Source organism: Pristis pectinata, chromosome 44 (genome assembly GCF_009764475.1).
Source record: "Pristis pectinata isolate sPriPec2 chromosome 44, sPriPec2.1.pri, whole genome shotgun sequence".
Classification (NCBI taxonomy): Eukaryota; Metazoa; Chordata; class Chondrichthyes; order Rhinopristiformes; family Pristidae; genus Pristis; species Pristis pectinata.
Window position 1 is genome coordinate 1,623,284 of NC_067447.1, and position 24,642 is coordinate 1,647,925.

Consider the following 24,642-nt stretch of genomic DNA (forward strand, 5'->3'; position numbering starts at 1 on the left):
TCTTGCTATAAATGTTCACTAATTATCAGGAGTTTGGACCCAGGAAGTTACAGTCTCGCCTCAGTTACAGTCCTTTAACTACCCGCACAGAGGACAATTGTTGGGGATGGCTTTATAAAGTGTCCGATGCTGGGATCAGTCCAGCTCCCGGATGGAGTTGCAGAGAAGAATATGCAGAAAGGAACAGCGAGTCCTCAAAAACAAAGATCATTCCGAATAACTAACACTCCACTGTTTCACGCTACCCTCCCTTCTGCAGCCTATGCTCAGAGAGCTCACAGCGGCCCTTGTCTCTCACTGTAACTGGGGCGTCAAGTCTGACAATAAACAGGGGTCATAAACGTGAACAGTAAATGGAACAGCCGAGTACACGAATCAGATCGAACCCAGCTGCCCGCCGCGAATCTCCATGGACTGTTCCAGGTTGCAGAAGGATGAGCTGAGGGAAATGTAAGATTGACATTATGAGCAAAATTAGGGATTTTAGATTGAAGTCTGTGTTAGAACTATTGGCTTTAAATGAGAGTGCGATTCAGTGCAAGAACTGCAGCGGTGAACAGGGTGTGGCGAGTATGTGCTGACGAGATTAAAGTCCTGTTTGTCAATGTGATAAGGAAATACTGTTTACCCAGGGAGTGCCTGGTTACCCGTAAAGGCACGCACCGCTGACTTACTGGAGATCACGGGATCGAGAAGCCGGAGATCAGCGCAAGGTAAGGATACAGAATTCCCGTGCATCGTTACGGTGCTTTTCCAAAGTAAACTGCCAACGCGGTACACCTGTGGTGTCGTGTAGTGAGTTGATCAATAGTGGAGTTGTGAAAAAATAACTGAATAAGTGAGAATCGATCGACAGAGTAATCTGCCCATAATAACCTGGCGAGTAGAAGGCTGAGGGGTGACCTGACAGAGCTTTTTCTATCATGAGGGGCATTGAAAAGTTGTATGTTCACAATCTTTTTCTGAGGGTTGGAGAGTCTAAAATTAGAGGGGATAGGCTTAAGTGAGGGGGTAATATTTAAAAAGGGACCCGAGAGGCAAGTTTTTGCACACGCGAGCTGGTGAGTGTTTGGAAGGAGTTGCCAGAGGAAGTGGTTGAGGCGGGTAGAAGAGCATTCAGACAAGTACGTGGATAGGGAAGTTTTACAGGGATAGGAGCCAAATCCAGGAAAATGGGACTGGGTCAGGAAGGTACTGTTGTGGACATGGACGTGTTGGGCCGAAGGGCCCTCATCCGCGCTGTACAACACAGTGTCCCTCTGGATCTGTACGAGGCGTCACTAAGGATTACATTCGAACATCTCGCAGCAGCAACGTGACTCTAAAAGGCAGGATATTGGAGCTGATGAAGTGGACAGAAGTTTTGTTAGGATGCCCGTTCACATCAAGAGGAAATACAGATAACTGCATCAGATGGCAATTTGCATCGTGAGAACGCGGGCTATTGCGGGCTGTGCATCTTATAAATTTCAAATTCAAAATACACTGTTATTGCCCACAGTTAACTTTTCACTCGGAGCTCACTCTGCCCTCCTTTCTGCAGGTCCTGCCTAATAAACTCACACCGAGCTTCCTCCCCCGCGATTACCGGGATTTATAGTCAGACCATCAACTGGTTCATCGTGAGCCAAACATTTAACCAAGGACACGAACCAAACCGAACCAGATTGCAGCTCGTGACTTCTCTCCGGGCTCCTCTGTTGCGCAGGTCGACAAGGAAACGTAACAGGGCTCCCATATTCAGATTTAGTGATGTTAGATGAACTGAGAGTTGAAACTATTTTTTCTGTCAGCGTCACTGTGCGATATACTGCAAGGCCTGTGGAGGGGTTCAGGGTGTCGGAGGAATGTGGTGACGAGGTCAGCGTCCGGTTTGTCATGGCGATGAGAATCTGGGAGGAGTGGACAAACTTGGTTGGGAGAATAAATTGGGATTAAGGGAGGGTTTATGTGAATGGGTTGTTGACGGTCGGCGCAGACTTGGTGGGCAGAAGGACCTGTTTCTTCATTTCAGCTGCAAAGACTACCTGCAAACCTGACGCCACAAATGCTACAACCACTCAGCTGGTCAGCGGAGAGACACTCTGAGTTAGCGTTTCTTGTCAAATGTTCTTTGTCCGGTCTGGAAAATGCTCTTGCAAACTGTCAACATACGGAGAGAGAGAGAGAGAGAGAGAGAGAGAGAGAGAGAGAGAGAGAGAGAGAGAGAGAGAGCGAGAGAGAGAGAGCGAGAGAGAGAGAGAGAGAGAGAGAGAGAGAGAGAGAGAGAGAGAGAGAGAGAGAGAGAGAGAGAGAGAGAGAGAGAGAGAGAGAGAGAGAGAGAGAGAGAGAGAGAGAGAGAGAGAGAGAGAGAGAGAGAGAGAGAGAGAGAGAGAGAGAGAGAGAGAGAGAGAGAGAGAGAGAGAGAGAGAGAGAGAGAGAGAGAGAGAGAGAGAGAGAGAGAGAGAGAGAGGAGAGAGAGAGAGAGAGAGAGAGAGAGAGAGAGAGAGAGAATGAGAAAACACAAAGGCAGCTCTGTGGTAGGGTGGCTAGTTGGAAAGGTGAAATAAGTCTAGAAAAGATCGAAAGGGCAGCGTCCAGAGAGTGTTACAGAGATTGTAAACGAACGATACCATGTGGATTATATTGCAGAGATGAATGTAAAGTCCCAGAATACAGGGGACTGCCTGTGCCCCAGACAACTGTGTCTACACTGTTCTAGTTCCGATGCTCTGAGCTTCTAGTCATAACAGAACGTGGGCTGGTGTGCAAAAGGAGACGTGATATAATGTTCTGTTTCTCACCGTATAGTTTCCGAGTTAACCCTTCAATTGGCATTATATTTTGACACAGAACTTCGGAATCTGTGGATCCTTGACACAAAGAAACCGAACGTGTAACAGAGGGAAGGTCCAGCAGTAAAAATGGATAAAGGTACTTCCCGACACTTCTTCAAAATACGATGAGTATCCTGACGTGGATTTTTCGAAACCTTTTCGAAACCTTTTTGGATAGAAAATGTCTCATTAAGGATAAGGCGGCTTTGTCCGTGGGATGTTGTGTGTGACAAACCCGTTAGAGTTTTTCGAAGAAGTAACCGAGAGGTTAGATCAGGGCAGAGCGGGAGACGGTGTCAATATGATCTTCAGCAAGGACTTTGACAAGGTCCCTCATGGGAGGTTGGGCCACATGAGGTCCAGAGAGAGCCAGCTGACTGGATTCATGTTTAGGTCGACGGTAGAAAGAAGGTGACGGTGGAAGGTTGATTCTCGGACTGGAAGGCGGTGAGTAGTGGTGTGCCACTGGTCTGTGTTGGGGGCTTTGTTGTTCCTTATTTTAGAAGTGAATGTACAAGATATGGTTAGTAAGTTTACAGATGATACTAACATTGGTGGTATCTTACACTGTGAAGAACGTTATCAAATATTACAGGGGGATCTTGATCAGTTAGGAAAATAGTTCGAGGATTGGCAAGTAGCTTTCAATTCAAATAAGTGCGACGTGTTTCATTTTGGGAAGTCAAACCACTGCAGGAATTATGCAGTGAATGGTAGCGCCCTGGGCAGTGTTGTGCAGCAGAAGGACCCAGCAGAACAAGTACATAGTTCGATGAAGAATGCCTGAATACAGGAGTTGGAAAGTTATGTTGCAACCGTTGGTGAGGCCGCGCTTTGTGTGCAGTTTTGGTCACCCTGTTAGAGGAAATATCCCATTAAGCTGGAGTGAGTGCAAAGGAGATTCATGAGAATTCTACCATGACTCGAGGGCCTGAGTCATGTGCAGAGGTTGGGCAGACTAGGACTTTGTTGCTTGGAACGTGGGTAGACCTTATGGAGATGTATAAAATAATGAGGGCCATAGATTGGGTCTTTTTCCCAGGGAAAGGGAACCATAAACTAGAGGGCCCAGGTTTAGGGTGAGAGGGCAAAGAATTCAAAGGTATCTGAGGGGCAACTTCTTACGCAGAGGGTGTTGAGTAGTTGGACTAAGCTGTCAACGGATGTGGTTGAGACAGGTACGAAGAGCAACAGCTGAATGACGCTTGGACAGGTACATCAGGAGGAAAGGTTAAGAGGGACATGGGCCAAATGTAGGGAAATGTGCTCAGCACAGGCGGGCAGCTTGTTCGGCATGGAACGGTTGGGCCGAAAGGCCTGTTTACGTTCTGTATGACTCTATGACACCTGGAGCTCGCAGCTACAGAGGGAGACGAGGGGCAATGAACCTTGCAGACGGAGAGGAGTGAAGGGAGGTCTGGACGGACTTTTCCGGAGTCAGTGCTGCAAATACTCATCAGCTGCTGGGTTTTGGGGTCATTGAAACCAATAGGTTGGATCAGTCAGTGGCTTTCGTTTCTTATCTGTCCCTTCCCGTGAGAGGTGACACCGTCAGGGGAATAGTTACCCTCCCTGCATGGAAAATGCCTCCCTGATACCAGCATCACAGACTATCCGTAAGAGTTGGGCAACCTGTGAGAATTGCCTTGATCATGACAAGTATCCCTGATGGAAAGGATGCCTCTGGAGGTCAATAATGGCTGAGGTGAAAGTCTGGAAAGTGGTTCCCTTTGACAGTAACTACCTGGGAGTTTTGTACCTGGCAGTTCAGAAGGGCAAACGGAAACAGAACGATGACAGGGCATGTTACACCTGCATTGGGAGAAATTCACAGAGGGAAGGCTCACTCTCCTAAAACAGAGGGAGAACGAGGGGATGGAAGGGAGGTCTGAGGGAACCGCGGGAGGGGTTGCTGCAACTTCCCATCAGTCTTTCGAGGGAAGGACGAGTAGTCTGGGCCAGTATTCGTCGGAGTCTAGAACAAGGAAAAGTGACATTATGGAAACTTGAAAGACTCTGAATGGGATTTCACACAGAGTGTACAGGAATTGGGACATGTTGTTGCTGTTGCATGAAACCGTTGATAAGGCCATACTTGGAGTACTTGTATACAGTTTTGGTCTCCCTGGTATAGGAAAGAGGAGGTTAAACAGGAAAGAGTGCAGAGAAGTTTAACGAGGATGTTTGCAGGACTGGAGGGCCTGAGCTACTAGGAGAGGTTGGCCAGGCGAGGTCTTTGTTCAGTGGAACGCAGGAGAATGAGGGGAGCCCTCATAACAGAGACGTTATGAGAGACACAGATAAGGTGGTCAGCAACAGTGTTTTCTCGAGAGTATCAGAGTCCAAAACTAGGGGGTATAGATTTGGGTTCAGAGGGAGAAGATTTAAAAGGACCTAAGGGGAAATTTTTCACGCAGAGGGTGGTGAATATATGGAATGAGGTGTCAGAAGAAGAGCTTGAGACGGGTACAATAACAACATATAAGAAGCACATGGAGAGGTGGGTCTTGGAGGGATATGGGTCGAAAGCAGGAAACTGGGACTAGCTGGGTGTACAAAGTGGTCAGCCGGGACTTTCTGGGCCGAAGGGCCTGCATCCGTGCTGGATTTCTCTATGAATCTTCCCTCAAATAGTGTGTGCATTTCGCCAGGTTACATGCACTTGTACCGACAGGTATAAGATGTGAAGAGGCAGGTGTGAGCTGATTCGCTGTGATCAAAGCCGACTTTAACGTGAGAGGTGACATTTGACACCTGAATTTAAAAACGACACAGCGAACGCCGCATGTGAGGCGTGCGGGAAGTGGCTGGCAACGTGCTGACACGAAACTCCCGTTTGTCAATGGAAAGTGTGAGAACATCCCAGTCAGAAAGCTCTTCATGGTGTGATGTTCTCCCTTATCTTGTTCGCAGGCCCAATGTCGACAATGGACGAGCTCTTGGAAAAGTGGGATGATTCCCAACTGCTCCAATTGACAGATCATTACCGGGAGAGACTAGAGCAGGCGATCGAAGAAGCGGTGGACAAAGTCGGCTTCGTTTTAACATACGAACGATTTTTCAATGGCCAAGACTACGAGGTGAGTCGGAGGGAGATGGATGCTGTGAGTTACTTGAACCGAGCGTTGCAGAACTCTGCGGGTAACACATGTTAGAACTGTGACATGTGATGGGGAAAGAAACAGATCCAATAATGAAGAAAAGAAAATGTACAACACTTGCAAAAAAATCTGGAAACAGCTGGTAATGTCCAGCAGCTCAGGCAGTGTCCGTGGACAGGGAAACCCAATGAACACTTCAGGTCAAATATCCTTGGGTAGAATTGGGAAAAGGAGAAAGACGTTAGTTTTAAGTTGCAGAGGTGGGGAAGGGAGGTCAGGACAAATGGGAATATCTTTGGTAGGGGTAGGGATACCAGTTAATGGGACCAGATGGAGGGTGATTATGTCTCTTTGTCTGTGTTAGTGTGTTGACAATACGAGGGCTGTGGGACATGCCCAGCAGGTCAGGCTACACCAGCGGAGAGCGACAAACTGGGCTGGTAAGGCACACATAGTGTCAAAGTGAATTGGCAGACCAGGTGATTGTTCCTCAAAAGAAATAATCGCGAGAGACTTTAAAAAAAAAGACGATAAGTAATTCTGAGAGGAAAGGTGCAAAGAGAACAGTAAACGCTTCTATGGCCGTACACAGAGAGAGTCTGGCGAAGATAATCGCGTGGTTCGGTGGAGAATGGGAGTAGCAAATTAATTTCAGGACACAAAGAAACGGCAGGCACGTTGAACTGATTTCTTCCGCGCAGGGTGGGCCGATGTTAATATCCCAGTGACTACCGAAGAACTGGTTTCACATAACATAGAAGCACTTCAGGGTAGACAGTCAGAATCTGTTCCCCAGGTTAGAAATGTCAAATATCGAAGGACATTCTTTTAACGTTGGGGGGAGTTTATGGGCGACGTGAGAAGCAAGTACTTTTACGCGGAGAGCGGTGGATGCCTGAAATGGGATACCGGGGGTGATAGTGCAAACAAGCAGTTTGGGGGAGTTTAAGAGGCTTTTCAGTTGACACATGAAAATGAAGAGAACGGAGCGATATGCGTGGTATGAGGCAGGAGGACATTTTGTATAAATTGGCATCATGATCCGTACAAAAGCGTGGGCCGAATGGACTGACCCGTGCTATACCTTTCTGTGTTCCATGTACTTGTAAAGATCCCAGTTACTGGAAAATCTCATGGCACTAAAGGTAGACACGGCATCAGGTCTCATTATATGCCGAAAGATTTTAAATCAAGTGTGAGCAGAACTAACGGCCCCATGAGCCAGAGCTTTTCGAACTTCATTGATATCTGGGATGGTACCAGTAGACTGTAAAATGTGGCTTGTGAAATGGACTGAGTCGAGATGAAAGGTCTGGAGCCGAAAGTCGACTGTCCATTGCCGTCTACAGATGCTGCCTGACCCGCTGAGTTCCTCCAGCACCTTAATCGTTGCTCCAGATTCCAGCATCTGCAGTCCTTTCTGTCTCCTCTGCAAAAGTTTCTTAAACACTTCTTTGTTTCGGAAAGCAGAGAGTCAAAGGCTGGAAACCACAGTTTAATATTGTATTGCTGGCGAGAGGCTCGGGACAATAATCAAGGTAAAAAAAACTAGTTAAACATTCAGGGAATAATCTAATCTAACTAAGTGAATATAGTTTCATGAAAGGAAAATCACGTTTCCCAAATTTCCTTCAGTATTTGAAGATCCAATAGAGGGGAATCTGTGGATTAAATAAGCCAATAACACCTCATCACTTCTGCCTGAACATGGTCCACATCCCTCCATTCTCGGCATGTGCCTTTCTAAGGGCCTCAAAAACTCCTCTATCGTATCTGCCTCCACCACTACCCCTGTCCGCACATTCCAGGCACCCACTACCCTCTGTGTAAAAACCAAACTTGTCCCGCACATCTCATTTGAACCTCCCCCCTCTCACCTTTGATGCACGCCCTCTACCAATGGACATTTCTGGCCTGGTCAATAAATACCGTCTGTCTACTCTGTCTATGCCTCTTGAAAATCTGCAAACATCTATCATGTCTCCCTTCCGCCGCTCCAGAGAAAACAACCCGAGTTTGTCCAACCCCTCGTTGCACATGCACCTAAACGCAGACAGCCTCCTGGTAAAACCTCTTCTACACCTTCTCCAAAGCCGCCACATTCTTCCGTAACGGGTCAACCGGAAATGAATGTAATACTTCAGATGCGTCCGAACGAGAGGCTTATAAAGCTGCGACATAATTTACGGACTCTTGAACTCAGTGCCTCGTCTAATGAAGGCAAGGGTGACACATGCTTCTTTACCGCCCTATCGACTTCTGCGGCCACTTTCAGGGAGGTCCGGACTTGCACCCCAAGATCATTCGGTGTATCAACGCTGTTAAAGTTTTCGCCACGAAGGCTACAAGTGGTAGACTCTACTCAGCAGAGGAAAGTGATAGTGGGATACATTGGGGGTGACATGAAGGACAGAAGGAACCAGTTCTGTGTAGCTGCTCTGCTTAACGGGCGCCCTGTCTGCACTTCGTCTGCCGACCTACAGGGGGCCACACAAAGCAGTGCACAAGGATGGAGGGGATGCGTGTGAATCCCTTCCTCATGTGGAAGGACTGTTCAGTTCTCTGGACGGTGGCGACGTAGGAAGTGCCAGGACAAGTGTTGCATCTACTGTCAGGGCACGAGGAGCGTGCCGGGGGCCAGGAACGGATTGATGTGGAGGGATGAGCGGACCAGGGATTCACGGAAGGAGTATTCTCTGCGGAATGTGGAAAGGGGTGGGGAGGGAAAGATGTGACCGGTGGTGAGATCTGTTCCCTCCCCCACCCCCCAGGTAATGGAGTCGGTTTTCAGAATAGCTTTTTTTCTCTTTACCAAAGGTGGTCTATTCAGTGATTGCAAGATCACATTATTGCAATAATTACAGTACTTCACGATCCACACTATTTAGAGTTTCATATTGTAACACGGTCATGTCTATCTAGAACGCACTCGAACGCCTATGGTGTCCTGCTTGCCCGGCAATCCCTCAATGTACCCGTGGATACCGCATGCTCATTCTCCACGGATACTGGGCCCCGGACGTAGCTGAGGAAAAGGGGCAAGTGATCGACTCGGGCAGAACGTTCGACTGCCTGCCGGCACGACCTGTGAATGTCCACGTTGACCAAGCCCGGGAACAAACCTACCAGGAGCTTCCCCCAACCAGCCCACTCCCACCTCCGCACCGGGTGACCGAAGATCAGGAGAGTGGGGCTAAAGTGAAGCCCAAACTTGAGAAGCAGCCCATTCAGATTCTCAGATCGAGAATGCAGCCTCTCACCCGTCGGGCAAACACCATCTTCTCCCGGCCGCAGAAATGACAGGTGGCTGGAGAATCGGTAAACCGACTTAAGAATCTGTTGCACGATACTGCTCTGAGCAACACTTTCCACCTCTGGTCCCCAGTGTAAACGGGGAGGGCTCCCGCATAAAGAGACCACCACTAGTGGTCTCCCTCATTGCTGGACGGTTAAACCGACCGCCGCCACGACGTGTCCGGACCGCCTTCGGAATGGCATTGGGCAACACGACATTGCGAGGTAATGTGGGACAATGAAGAGCAGGGGAAACTGATCGCATTGAAGCAGATCACTTTAAAATTGACCACTAATTCCCAGGCACACTGCTGACAGTTTCTGTTTCGGTTACTTTTTTTTGTCATGTTAGACGGACTTATGAAAGTAAAAGAGTGCCACAGCTTGTTCAGAATGATGAGGCCCCAGCGACTGTTTTCAGTGCTCAAGTTATCTGGGAGGTCCCATCGCTGAGCGGTTCCTCGTCTTCTCAATTTAAGCGGATCATTAACTTTGCGTCTCAACGTATTCATTGCTATTATTTACAGGAAGTCATCAAACGTGCGGAAGGAGGAGGACGTGCTGCCGGTTCTACACTCCTGCTCAGCCTGGTCATGGAGAAGGAGCCCCAGTCCCGAAGGATGATTTGGAAATGCTTCGTGAAAATGCAACACATGCTCCCTAAATTGGACAAACTTCTCGATGAAGTGGAGCAACAAGGTCCTGTAAAATCGAGGGCAGAATTTCATGTTATATGCAAAACATGCGCTTTTTTTTCAATTCAGAAAGTAACTCCTTCTTTGAACTAATTTCAACAGGTTCTGATCTGATGAAGTCTTTGAAACACATGCACTTTGTTCCCGAATTATCTGATCACTTGAAAGGTATGTAAATACGTGCTATTTTACATTCTGCTTCAGAGTAACGTAATAGCTATTTGTCGCAGCTGGATAAACGTACACAGGAGATTAGGAGACGAGTTTTCATGGGAATTTGCGAAACAGTAGGTGAGACGTGCGAGGGATGAGCTGGAACGCTCTGTGGGCAAAGGGCTGCTGTGCAGCAGTTCGTTCGTAATTCTTCATTAAACACCCAGAACTACATTCGGTTCGGCCCCCGGAGCCTCTACCACCACTCATGTTCACCGACTGAGCTCAAACTTTGAACTCTATTCTGCCATCGATAAATTTTCTGAACATCAAAAAAAAAACGAATATTTCTATTCTTGGAGATATACGACTCCTACACCAGGGAAATGGGCCCTTCGGCCCAACATTTCCATTCAGCCCAAGGAGCCTACCTGAGCCAGTCCCATTTGCCAATATTTGGCCTCTAACTTTTCCTCTTGCAGGTTGTTCCGTTTTCCTACCACCCTCTGGGTGAAAGTTTCAGTGACATCTGCAAACCTACGAACTATACCATAGACATGATCATCCAAATCGTTAATATAGATGACAATCCACAGACCAGCACCGATTTCTGCTGCACGTCACTGGTCACAGGCCTTCAGTCTGAAAAACAAATTTCCACAACCACCCTCTGACTCCCACCACCAAGAAAATTTGGAGTCCATTTGGACAGATAACCCAGCATCTCATGTCACCTACATTTCCGGGCTGTTCTCAACTGCGGGAAAATCTTCACATCTTTCTCCGTTTCGTATTTTATAATTCCTATCTGTATCTATATCTTTCTAGTTTACATTCTATTGCAATTTATATCTATATATCTTCCTATCTCTATCTATCTATCTATCTATCTATCTATCTATCTATCTATCTATCTATCTATCTATCTATCTATCTATCTATCTATCTATCTATCTATCTATCTATCTATCTATCTATCTATCTATCTATCTATCTATCTATCTATCTATCTATCTATCTCTCTCTCTCTCTCTCTCTCTATCTATCTATCTATCTATCTATCTATCTATCTATCTATCTATCTATCTATCTATCTATCTATCTATCTATCTATCTATCTATCTATCTATCTATCTATCTATCTATCTATCTATCTATCTATCTATCTATCTATCTATCTCTCTCTCTCTCTCTCTCTCTCTCTCTCTATCTATCTATCTATCTATCTATCTATCTATCTATCTATCTATCTATCTATCTATCTATCTATCTCTCTCTCTCTCTCTCTCTCTCTATCTATCTATCTATCTATCTATCTATCTATCTATCTATCTATCTATCTATCTATCTATCTATCTGTCTGTCTGTCTGTCTGTCTGTCTGTCTGTCTGTCTGTCTGTCTGTCTGTCTGTCTATCTATCTATCTATCTATCTATCTATCTCTAGTTTTCTGTCCTTCGCTATTCCCTCTCTCACGTCACTTCAATTTTCACAATATTTTTTGTAAGCATTTGAAGTTTGCATTACCGCGCACGCTGTTGCTCAGTCCTTTATCTTGTCATATCTGAATGACATCCTCAACACTCGACACTGGCAACCGAGTTGCTCAGCCGCATTTTTTTGATAAAATCCATATTCTTGCCATGAACCTGATGGAATCCATCATTCAGCTGTATAATGTTGCCATGACAAAAGCACCAAATAATTCACAAATGCATTCAGCTGGAAACAAAGATTAAACAGAACATCTGAGCTGCTCCCAGCTGTAGAGCAATAGTGTATTATGAAGTAGTAAAGCTATGACGTAATACCATAGAACGATAGAACCGTTGACTGCGTCCTTTGAGGTTCATTGGAGAAAACGGAGAGAACAAGGTAATTTGGAGGGTGGAAGAGGCCATGAACTGCACTTGGGAAGTGGGATTAAAGAGAATCTTAAAACTTTATACAAGTATATTGGAAGCAAGCGTGTAACTAAGAAAAGGATAGGTCCCGTCAAGGACCAAAGGGATAATTGATGCGTCGAGCCAGGGGAAAAGGGAGAGGTCCCGAATGAATACTTCTGATCGGTATTCACCAGGGAGAAGGATGTTCAGTGTTAGGGAAGTGATATGCGGATTTTCCGGACCATATCTATATCAGGAGAGAGGTAACGTAAGAAATATTGGAGCACATTAGTGGATAAATCCCCATGGCCCGAGGAGCTTTACCCCAGGATGCTGAAGAAACAAGGGAGGACATTGCTGGGGTTCGGTGGATATCTTTACGTCTTTGTTTGAACAGGTGAGGTGCCAGAACACTGGAGGACAGGACATGTTGTTCAGTTTTACCAACAGGGCAGCAGGGATAAGCAAATGATCGGTGCGGCGTTGTTCTTGCTTGTGAGGTATCATCCCAGTCAGAGTTGCCTGAGTCATCTGCAACATTGCAAGAACGGCCTCCCGTTGGTCAGTGCGTTCACCCATCATAGAGGGTTTGATCGGTAGGACGGTGTCTGCCCTGCTGTGTTCTCTGTGAGTGGAGGTGTCTGGTCACCCGCCATCGATGTGATCACCCTGCAGGTGACCCATTTAATACTCTCCAACGTTGTCCCCTCCATAATTTGCTCACCCAGTGACTAGGATCACGTTTCTCTAGCCCATTCTGCATCTGAGTTTTGCTGAGTTCTGAATTAATGACCTGCAACCTGTAATTCCTGGTTTTTCAGGCGGGAAGTTCATTCGGCTGCAGACATTTTTCAAACGGGAAAGTTGGTGGGTGGGGGGAATATAGTACCTGATCTGTGTAGGGGTGGGGGAGTGTGAAGGGGCAGCGGGTCCGTGTATGGAATGTACTTCCTGATCGGTGCAGTGGTGTGGGACGGTGAAGGGGAAATGGGTGGGTATGGGGTATGTAGTACCTGATCTGTGTTGGGATGGGATAGAGTGAAGGGGCAGCGGGTAGGTGTGGGGGATGTAATACCTGATCTGTTTAGGGGTTGGGGAGAGTGAAGGGGCAGTGTGTAGGTGTGGGGAATATCGTAGCTGATCTGCGTCGGGGTGGGGAGAGTGAAGGAGGCGGTGGGTGGGTGTGGAGAAAGTAATACCTGATCTGTGTAGGGGTGAGGGAGAGTGTAAGGGCAATGGGTCGGTGAGAGGAATGTTGTACCTGATTTATGTAAGGGTGGGGGAGTATGAAGGGGCAGTGGGTAGGCGTGGGGAATGTAGTACCTGATCTGTGCATGGTTGGGGGAGAGTGAAGGGGGAAGTGGGATGGTGTGGGGAATGTAGTACCTCATCTCTGTTGGAGCTTTTAGGGTGTGTTGAAGATGTCGCTCAGAGTCTTCTGGATGAGTGTATCAATGCTGAGGCCGGAATTCATGGCCAATACTGCACTACCCTTGACGGGGTGCTGATCAATGTGGACCTTTTGGTGAAAAACAAACTCCCACAATGCTGTTGGGTGGGTCTGAAATCCAGTGATGAACAACGTCAATCTGTACAACGTCGGGTTCTGACGTCAGGTAGTGAGGTCTTCCCATCCACATGTTACACATGTTCGTGATGGAATGCTTACGGGTTGGTTGGTGCTGTTTGAAGTGTCCAGATGGGCAACTGAGTTGCTTCCTGTCGATGGTAAATTGGATTGGAGGGCTTGGAGAGATTGGATCGGGTGTATCTGATTACTCTGGAGCAGAGGAGGCTAAGGAGTGAAGTTAGAGATGTTCTCAACATGGTGAGAGCTGCAGATGGTCGGTGTACTTTTCCCATTGTGGTGTTTCTAAGAACAGATGAAATCAGTGAGAGGGAGGTGGTTTAAAGGGGATCTGAGGGGTAAATGTTATTGGTATCTGGAATGAGCTTCCAGAGGAGGTGCAGAAGGAGAGGACTGTAACAGCATATAGCAGATATCTCGACAATGAGGAAGGAAGGGAGTAGTGTGGAATTAATGCTGGCAGGTGTGATTGACATAGATAGCCATAATGGACAGCACAGACACGGTGGGCTGAATGGCCTGTTTCTCTGCTGTAGAACTCTATGGCTCTGTGGTACATACACACATGTCACTGGTGGTGAGGGTTTTTCAAGATCCCGGGGTTGTTTGTGTTTGGGGCCAGAGCCCACGGCACTCCTTGGGGAAATGTTCAGTTTCTCCCTTTCTATTCACAGATCCAAAGTCCACACTCTCTGAGCTCCTGACACAGTGGGACGATTACAAACTCTTCCAGCTGGGAAATTTCTACCAGGATAGACTAACGGAGGCGATTGAAGGACGGGTTGAAGGTCTCAGCCAACTGTTGAGAAACGAGGGACATTTCAGTGGACGTGAACATGAGGTGAGTGTCAGAGAGTGTCATAGCACGGAAACCGGCCCTTCGGCCCAACTGGTCCATGATGACCAAGGTGTCCACCGCAGAATGTCCCATTTGGCCGTATTTGACCCAGATCCCTCCAAACCTTTCCTATCCATGTCCAACAGATATTTTAAATGTTGTTATTGTACCTGCCTCAACTAGTTTCTCAGGCCATGAACGAATTAATTGGGAACAGCTGTTTTAGGGCAAGTCCACGTCTGACCATGTGGAGTATGTTTAAAGACCAACTGCACAGAGCACAGGACAGGTATATTCCAGAGAGATGGACGGACATGGATAGCAAGGGAAGGGAACCTTGGATGTCGAGAGAGGTGGTGAATTTAATAAATAAGGAAATGACGACGGATGTAGGATTTACGAAGCTAAAATCCAACGGAGCCGCAGAGGATTATAAAGAAGCTGGAACGAATTCAATAAGGTAATTAGGAGAGCCAGCAGGGGGCATGAAAAGTTCTTGGCGAATAGGAATAAAAAGAATCCCAAGTGCAAGAGGTTATATGGATTCAAGGATAAAGGCGGGAAACTGTACCTGGAGACAGAGGATGTGGGTGAGGTCCTAAATGAGTATTTCATGTCCGAATATACCAAGGAGAAGGACGTGGGGGACAGGAAGTTCAGTGTGGAGCATCCTCATATGCCAGAGTATTTTGAGATAAAGAAGTAATTTTGGGTCTCTTCAAGCACCTTAATATGGATACCTCCCTGAGGCCGGATGGGATATATCCCAGGTTATTGAGAAAACAAAGATAAGAGAATGCTGGGTCCTTGACCAAGATCTCAGTGTCCACTGTAGCCACAGGCGCGAGGTCCCGCAGAGCTGTTGAGCAGTAATTTTGTTCGGTTATTCAAGAAAGACATCCTGGGAACTATAGTCCGGTAAAGCTGTTGCATAGGATTTCTAGCGACAGGATTTTTGAGGATTTCGAAAACTATCACCAAATTAGAGACAGTCATCATGGCTTTGTACGGGACAAGTCTTGTCTCAATAACTTGATTGAGTATTTCGAGGAGGTGACAGAGATGAATGTAGAACAGTGGAGTTTGCCTGCATAGATTTGAGTAAGGCGTTTGACGAGTTCAAACATGGTGGACCTATCCAGAAGATTAAGATGCATAGGGCAGACAGCGACTTGGTCGTTTGTAGGACAGAGGAAACATATCACATTAAATCTATTGCAGAACATCAGTGATTCCTCACGCTGCATCCACAATACTCTGATCTGTGACTTTCCAGTCAGTTTTCTCAGCTAACGACTGAATCCTGAGAATAACATGTGGGTGAAGATTCACCCCGTTGCTGTTTGTGTGCAGAAAGCCAATGGGACCTCCCATCACTGAGCAGATACTTTCTTGTGTTTCCCAGGCCACTCCTCACCCTATTCATTATTTTTCATTGCAGAAAGTCTCTGAGCTCGTGGAGAAAGGACACCGGATAGATGCTTCCAAGCTATTCCTCAATCTGGTGACGGAGAAAGGCTCCCAGACCCGGACGGTGATGTGGAAGTCCTTTGTGGAAATGAGGCAGGAGTTACCAAAGTTGGACAAAATACTGAAAGAAATCCAGGAGTTCGGTACGGTAAAACAACACACTCAACACAAAATCATTCTGAAACACTCTAAACTTAACAATATTGGTCAGATATGGTTTCATGAAACCGTGTTGATTTGAACAGGTTCTGATACACAAGAATATATGAACATGGCCCGAGGTTTAACTGAACTACCCACGGAACTGAAAGGTGAGAGAGGAAATGCAATGTTATCATCATTTTCTTTTTAGAATCGATGCATGGCAGAACCTATTTATTCAGAGGTTGTGAGGATCAGGGATTCAAAAGGACTTTGGCTTGGGAATGGGATGTGCTATTCTTGGAATTAACCACCAATCCATCAGATCATGAGACATTTTCTGTTCTGCTGTTCATCCTGAGCACTTGACTCAGTCTCGGCAGGGTTGCAGTACAATGCACCTCCTCCAAGATATGGGAGGTCAAGGAACCTCTCGGTCTCTCTGATGAATGCATCTGTGGGAAGTGCCCCCAGCTGCAACTCCTGACAAACGTGGCAAGGAACTAGAGCTGGTGTTAGATTTACACAGGATCATCCGGGATGCTGAGAGCACCACAGATGTTACTTTTAGTGCGTTGGTCACACGTAAGATGCCGGTTTCAGATCGACGTGTGATCAGCAGGAAAAGTAAGTCGAGTAGAAGGCAGTGCAGGATTCTGCTGTGGCCATTTCCCTTACTAACAGGTGCGCCTCTTTGGATAATGTTCTGGGGATGGACTTTCAGTGACGAGCAGCAGCTGTCATGTCTCTGGCACTGTGACCTGCTCTGAAGCTCCGAGGGAAAGGGTGCAGTCATACAGGGCGATAGTGACAGGAGGCTCGCTTGTGAAGGGGACAGGAATGCCATTCTGTGGCTGCAGAAGAGTCATCAGGACGGTGTGTTGCTTTCCGGGTGCCAGGGTCAATGTCAGGTGACAGCGAGGTGAAGCAGAAAGATCGGCCAGATGAACGAGTAGCTCGGCAGCTGATGCAGGGCGCGGGTTTTCAGATTCTTGGACAATTTGGATCTCTGGTGGAGAAGGGGCGAATACACAAGAGGGACAGTTTGCACTTGAACTGGAGTGGAGAAATACCCCTGCAGGGAAATCCGCGTGGACTTCACGGGAGGGTTTAAAGTAGATTGACAGGTGACTGGGACTCAGCGCTGGACCAAGTCATGGGATAAAGCAGTAGCCAGAGAGAGTTTTCGGTGTTTTTATTTTGAAGCAAAACAGCGGAATAACGGTAACACCCAGATCGGTTCCTTTGACAGAATGTCCACGGCCCTTTTCTGCATCTCCAGACACCACATCAACACTAGGGTTTTAGAAGTGAGTTGCAAAGGGAAAACGATAGCTCTGGTAGTAGTGGGAGGGTGACCAGTACAGGACAGGCAGGGGTCAGTAAACTACCAGGGAAACGTTCACAGTACACTGAATATGGGAATGTCAGGGTCTGATAGTTTTCCAGGCCATGGCTCTCTGTCGAGATATGGATCCGCTAAGCAAGTTTACTTTCTTCCCCAACATACATCATAGAATTCAATTAATTCAACAGAATTGAACTAATTCTTGTCATCTTAAATACTGAGTCCTGAGTTGAAATATCTGACATTTTGACCAATGTCTTTTACCCTGAAAGATGTTCAACAGAAACACAAGAGGACTCTGCGGCAACAGACTGAAACACTGAGAGTGAACACCATCCTGATGAGGGAGAAGGTGAAGGTTTTCCAGCTGGTTGATCGATACGCTGAGCTCACGGTCATTTCCACTGTTCGACGTCGGAGACTTGTGGAACACGAGCTGCTGGCAAGAGGCCGGGACCACGAGGAGTGGAGAGAGGAACATCTCCGGGGAGAGTTGGGAAAAATCCGGACTGATCAGTTGTTCCAGGGCAGCCTTTCCTGGAGTAAATCCAAATCTGGGAGCTCGGTAGCAGTGGCCGGAGTCCCGGGGATCGGGAAAACAACCATGGTGCAAAAGATTGTTTATGACTGGGCCACGGGGAAAATATACCAACAATTTCAATTTGTCTTCAGCTTTAAGTTCCGGGATTTAAACACGATTAATTGTACAATAAACTTGTGGAACCTGATGGTATTTTTCTATCCTTACCTGAGGAATGTTCTGGAAAAGCTGTGGAAGAACCCAGAGAAGTTGCTGTTTATATTCGATGGTTTAGATGAATTCAACGACACAATCGATTTTGGTGACTGTCGGAAAGACACAAAACCTCAGCAATTGTGTACAGACCCTGAATTCCGGTGTAAGGTTTCTGACATTGTGTACAGTTTAATCCAGCACAAGCTGCTCCCAGGGTGTTCAGTGCTCGTGACCACCCGCCCCACTGCGTTACATTTATTGGAAAAGGCGGAGATCAGTGTATGGGCTGAAATCCTGGGATTTGTTGGTGAGGAACGGAAGGAATATTTCAGCAGGTATTTTGAAGATCAGGCGGTGGCAGCAGCTGTTTTCAAGCACGTGGAGGAGAACGAGATCCTGTACACCATGAGCTACAACCCCTCCTACTGCTGGATCCTTTGTCTAGCACTGGGCCCTTTTTTCACAGAAAGACACAGGGACCCGCAGAGAGTTCCCAAGACCATCACCCAACTATATTCCTACTATATTTACAACATCCTGAAAAACCACAGCTGTAAGATTGAAAGTCCCCGTGATGTGTTACTGAGGGTTGGTCAGATGGCCTTCACAGGAGTGTCCGAGAGGAAGATTGTGTTTACCGATGGAGATTTGATCAAATACAATCTGCAGCCTTCCCAGTTCCTGTCCGGGTTCCTGATGGAACTTTTGGAGAGAGAGGATTGTGCCCGGAGCGTGGTGTACGCATTCCCACACCTCACCATCCAAGAGTTTGCAGCCGCACTCGTAGTGTTCTTGACTGCAGATCCCAGTGATATCATGGAAAGACTCAGTGATTTTCACAGCGAAGAAGACGGGCGATTTGAGATATTTCTCCGTTTTGTTGCTGGTCTCTGCTACCCAGAGTCAGCTCGGGGCCTGGAGGAAATTCTGGGCCCATTTCCCAATCAAACTACCTGCCGAGTGATTGACTGGGTGAAGGCGGAGGTTAAACGCCAGATTGGAAACACAGGGACTGAAGCTGGTAAAAGGAGACTCCTGAACACACTGCACTACCTGTTTGAGTCTCAGAACCGTGGACTGGCTCAGGCCGCGCTGGGAGCTGTGGAAACACTTTCACTCAGTGACCTCCGCCTGAATCCCATTGACTGCGCCGTCCTGTCTCATGTCATCGGGCTCTGTGATACAATAAAACTCCTCGATCTGTATGGCTGCCACATTCAGTGTGAAGGGCTCCAGCGGCTGGGACCAGAGCTGCACAAGTGTCAGGAGCTGAGGTAAGTGTTGACTTATCTGCAGTCCTGAACTAAGTAACAATTTTATATTGTTGTTTCAATGCAAAGGAAAAGGAAGAGTTTGGAGAAAACTGTAAAAAGGCAGATTGTGAAGATCTGTGACAAATAACCAGAGGATCGGTAAGTAATTCCCCAAGGGTGGGAGGGATCAGTGGTTCATTGCGAAGGGATGTTGGAGACTTCATCAGATCAGTGAATAATGCCATTGGTGTAATTGCAATAAATCACATGAATGACTGTGTTTCTCACAGCCTGTGACACGTCCATTCACCATCTTTCCTCTCACTGTTCCCGACACCAAGACCGGCACTGGATGCATCAGTCTGTTTGTCGGCGCTTCGCACTGTCTTCCCGGTGAGGAACCGCAGAAGGTCACCGGAGAGAAAAGTCTCTCTGGGAATGTCCTCTCCTCCCGTTGGAACTCTCCTCACGTGTGCCCCATTTCTCCTGTGGTATCTCTCTTCCCCCGCCTCCTGCGGAGAATTTCTCTCCCAACCCACACCTCCCCCTTTTAGGTTCTGTCCTCAACATCACCATACCCCATCTTCTGTGAGACTCTGCACACTCCCCCACCCTGTCATCTATTAGCTCCGGCCTTCTCACGTCAGGAACATTATTTCCCATCGTTCGGAAATGAGAAAGAATGTGTAGAGTTTACAGAGGTCATACCCACAGACTAAATTACCGATTTTCCGTGGATAAACTGGATATGGGCAGTGAGGGTCAGTGACAGTGACGGGAACTCCGGTCAGTAATTTCCTGAAGGGTTTAAAGTTTAAAGTTTCCTGAAATATTCGAGTAGGTGTAATTCTGTCAGAGCCACGGTTTGAATCACTTTGTTTCTCACTTTGTCTGTTTGTGTTTAGACTTGGGAGTAATAAACTGGGAGATTCGGGAGTGAAGCCAGTGTCTAAGGCTCTAAGGCACCCGGAGTGTAAAATACGAAGTCTGGAGTAAGTAGCAGACTGTGAGAGATTGTGTTTACAGTCACTGGGTGTCTGACACTGAATATTAATGTTGTCAGTAATTGTGTTACTGATAAACCATGGGCGTTTGCACCGTCTCCTGTCTCCTCTGTGTCCCTCAACCTCACTCTCTCTCATCTCCAGGCTGGAGAATGTCGGTCTCACAGGTTCTGGTGCCGAGGATCTCGTCTACACTCTCAGTGCAAACGGATCGCTGCTGGAAATTAACCTTAGTAATAACGAACTGGGAGATTCAGGGGTGAAACCTTTGCCTGCGGCTCTGGGGGACCCGACGTGCAAAATACAGAGACTGTGGTAAGTCGCAGACTGTGAGAGATTGTGTTTACAGTCACTGGGTGTCTGACACTGAACATTAATGTGAACAGTAATTATGTTAATGCTACACCATTGGGATTTTCCACAGTTTCCTGTCTCTCTGTGTCTTTCACACACCTCTCTCTCATCTCTAGGCTTGAAAAAGTCGGTCTCACAGATTCTGGTGCCGAGGAACTCGTCTCCATTCTCACTGCAAACAGATCGCTGATGGAAATAAACCTGTGTGGTAATAAACTGGGAATTTCGGGAGTGAAACTTGTGTGTGCGGCTCTGAAGGACCCACAGTGTAAAATACAGAGACTAGAGTAAGTACCAGACTGTGAGAGATTGTGTTTCCAGTCACTGGGTGTCTGATACTGAACATTCATGTGATCAGTAATTGTGTTACTGATAAACACTGGGGATTTGCACAATCTCCTTTCTCTCTGTGTCCCTCATCGTCGCTCTTCTCTCATCTCCAGGCTGGATGGAGCCAGTCTTTCGCGTGATTGGTCGGAAGATCTCGTCTCCGCTCTTAGCACAAACGACGCTCTGACAAACTTGGATCTCGATCGTATAGAGTTGGGAGACTCAGGAGTGAAACTGCTGTCTGCGGCTCTTAACATCACCAAATACAAAATGCAGAGACTGAAGTAAGTCCCAGACTGTGAGAGATTGTGTTTACAGTCACTGGGTGTCTGACACTGAACAGTAGCGTGATCAGTATTTGTGTTACTGATAAAAACTGTGGATTTACACCGTGTCCTGTGTCTTTGTAGCCATCAACTTCACTCTTTCTCTCACCTCCAGGTTGTGTGGTGTCGGTCTCACAGGGTCTGCTGCAGAGGATCTCGTCTCCGCTCTCAGCACAAGCCGGTCACTGACGGAGCTGGACCTCAGTTATAATGAGCTCGGAGATTCTGGAGTAAAAGTGGTTCCGTTGTGTAAAATACAGAGACTGCGGTCAGTATCAGACTGTGAGAGATTGTGTTTGCAGTCACTGGGTATCGAACACTGACCATGAATGTTAATGCGATCAGTAAATTTGTCACTGATAAATACTGGGGATTTTCACCGTCTCATGTATCTCTGTGACCTTCACCCTCACTTTCTCTCATCTGCAGCTTGGAGAAGGTCGGTCTCACCGGTTGTGGTGCCGAGGATCTCCTCTCCGCTTTCAGTACAAACTGCTCACTGACAGATCTGGACCTCGGTTGCAATGAACTGGGAGATGCAGCAGTTAAACTAGTGTCTGAGGCTCTAAGGAACCCAGAGTGCAAAATACAGAGACTGCGGTAAGTCCCAGCCTGTGAAGAGATTGTGTTTACAGTCACTGGGTGTCTGACCCTGAACATTAATGTAGTCAGTAATTGTGTTACTGATAAACCCTGGGGATTTGCACCGTCTACTGTCTCTCTGTATCCCTCATACTCACTCTCTCTAATCTCCAGGCTGTGGGACGTCGGTCTCACAGATTCTGGTGTCGAGGATCTCGTCTCCGCTCTCAGCACAAACCGCTCACTGACGGAGCTGGAGCTGGGTTACAATTCGCTCACCGACCGATCTGTCCCCGCTATCCGCCGCCTCATCCTGTCTCACCCGAATCTGAAGTGTATCTGGTGAGAATTTGTGTTAATATTTAATATGGTAAAATATCAGTGAAGCCACGGTTTCCTGGTGATATTTGTCTGTCAGTGTTGAAATATTTACCCCAGTCCCCAGTTACCGACCCTGTTATGTAATCTGATTGTTTCTTCTTTATTCTTCACCCTGTTTCAGGCTGTTGGGGAATAAGTTCGGTTGGACCGGGAAGAAGGAACTGCGGTCTCTGCAGGAGCCCAGACCCGGACTTCAGATGACACTTGATTGTGTAACGTCACCGCCTCCGTACACCGAACGGCCGAGCATAACGGTTTCCAGATCAACCTGGCGAACTTGAGACGTCCGAGGTGGCTCAGATGTCGCGTGATCCAGCCGCCCTTCCGCACGGCGCTGCTGTTGACGGATATTTCTGCAGCCATTCAGCAGCCCGTCCATACAATGTTAATTTCTCAAATTCCTCCATCTGGATCTGCAGCCAGGAACTGCAGCCGTCTCGGGACCCGCTCTCAGGTGCAATTTTGTAATCAGCTGTTCTCCTGATGTGCAATGACGGGGATAAACGTGACTGATTATTAACGGGTCATTCCGTGCCCCAATGTCCATTAATTGTGTTTTCAACATTGCACCGTTTACGGTCTGCTGCTTATGTTCTCTGCAGATTATAACTTTCCCCTGTCTTTGTTACAATGACGGCCGTGATGTCCGGAAATATTTATTTGTTCCACGGGACAACGCTGCTCCCTTGCAGCTAAATGCAGATAAATGCCACAGCCTGTCCTACGGGGCCGGGCTGACACCTGGTCACCCTTTAGCGCTCCCACCCTCTGCCCCGGTCAACCTACACCTTGCCTGGAAGATTGCCATCGTCTCCCCAAGGTGCGTAGAAATAAAACCCCACCACTCGCCCCTCTCTTCAGTGGCGGACCACACACACACCTCCCACGTTTCCTCGGACGGAAGTTGAAGTAAAAATTTCGGATTTTTGCTGTGAGGTTTGACCGGGAGTTTATGGAGGGACTGTGGAGAAATCTGTGGCAAAAAAAAAAGTGATGGCCATTTAACAAGTTGTCAGCTGCACTACAGGATTTTTTGAAATTCCCTGTTTGTCAGAGGGCGTTAAAATATTTCGAGAGTTCAATCATTTAAACAGAATTCTTTCACATAAAGTAATGCGTTTCAAGTTTATGAAAAAACTGTATTGAGGTCAAATTTCTGAACAAATAGACCGAACCACGTCCCATTACAAGGGTTTGTTAACGTCCGTGCCAGTGCATGGAGTCACAAAGCATCATTGGTTCAAGCTGCATCACCAGAAGTGACTCACATCCGGACCCTCAGCTCAGGAGGACAGTGCTCCACCCCTGGACTTGGAAATCGCCTCGGGTGTTGAGCTTCACCAGCAGAGGCACACTGTTGTACAGGTTCAACGTGGTCTCCCTGTACAAAGGCAGGGAGAGCATGTTGAAGCTGTACAACACTCTGTCCAATTCTGATCTCTCACCGTCAGAAAGGATGGGAAAATCCCGGTGTTTATCTGGGCCAGATTCGTAAGATTTCAACAATTAGTTATTACTTAAGAGTATTTATCTAAAATTAAAGCATAACAATGGGGGTGTGGAGGTGTAGTGCTGTTTATTGCCACACCGTGAGACCGGAGCAAATGGGCTTGTCTCTTTGAACGAAAGAAGGCTGTGCGGTGGTTTGGAAGAGATGGACATGATCGTGGCAGGTTCAGATAGGTTCAATAGAGCTAATTGTTAGATCAGTAAATGCTTCAAGGTTTGGGGGTACAGATTTAATTCATCGTGCAAGCAATACTTGGAAGATATCAGCAGAATATCACCGATACCCATTCAGTACAATCATGGCTAATCTCAATGTGACCTCAATTCCACATTCTCTCTTACCTGCAGTGACCAATCACCCCGTTGATCGTCAGGAAGCTCAACACCCCTGCCGTGAAAGTATTCACTGACCCTGCTTCCACTGCCCTTTGCTAAAGAGAGTCATATATTTTTCAGTGTTTTATGTTTTACCCATGTCTGCGTAGGTTTGCTCCGGGTACTCCGGTTTCCTCCCACATTCCAAAGATATACATATTAGGAGCTTGGGCATGCTACGTGGGGGCCAGAAGAGTGGCAACATTTACGGGCTGCCCCCAGAACACTCGACGCAAAAGATGCATTTCACTATGTGTTTCGATGTATGTGTGACTAATAAATAAATACTTAACTATCTATATCTCCCAGCCCCAGAGGGCGAACAAAGCATCTCACCTCTGTCTTAAGTGGGTGTAAGGAATGAGTTGAATTTTACAAAAGTCATATCTGATTCCTCCTTGGGACGTGCAAATGTGTTTAACACAAAATGGTGGTTGTGAGACAAAGTGGTGTCAGCTTGGA

General features: G+C 47.1%; 1 protein-coding gene across 7 annotated transcripts; it reads left to right on the forward strand.

The window, feature by feature from the left end:
* The first annotated feature begins 58 nt into the window (after positions 1-58).
* LOC127566680 (NACHT, LRR and PYD domains-containing protein 3-like) lies at positions 59-22,823 on the forward strand. 7 transcript variants are annotated; one of them, XM_052009220.1, is made up of 18 exons: positions 59-713; positions 1,544-1,860; positions 2,833-2,913; positions 5,730-5,896; positions 9,739-9,910; positions 10,009-10,074; positions 14,208-14,374; positions 15,813-15,984; positions 16,087-16,152; positions 17,603-19,340; positions 20,225-20,311; positions 20,468-20,638; positions 20,794-20,964; positions 21,121-21,291; positions 21,449-21,601; positions 21,763-21,933; positions 22,090-22,257; positions 22,418-22,823. In XM_052009220.1, exons 3-18 carry the CDS (start codon positions 2,904-2,906, stop codon positions 22,575-22,577), a joined length of 3,810 nt encoding a protein of 1,269 aa, XP_051865180.1. In that variant the 5' UTR covers positions 59-713; positions 1,544-1,860; positions 2,833-2,903; the 3' UTR covers positions 22,578-22,823. The 7 variants fall into 7 exon arrangements, with proteins under 7 accessions (XP_051865180.1, XP_051865181.1, XP_051865179.1 ...); XM_052009221.1 differs by having other exon boundaries at positions 1,544-1,708; XM_052009219.1 differs by lacking the exon at positions 1,544-1,860 and having other exon boundaries at positions 59-450; positions 633-713.
* Positions 22,824-24,642: the final 1,819 nt, after the last annotated feature.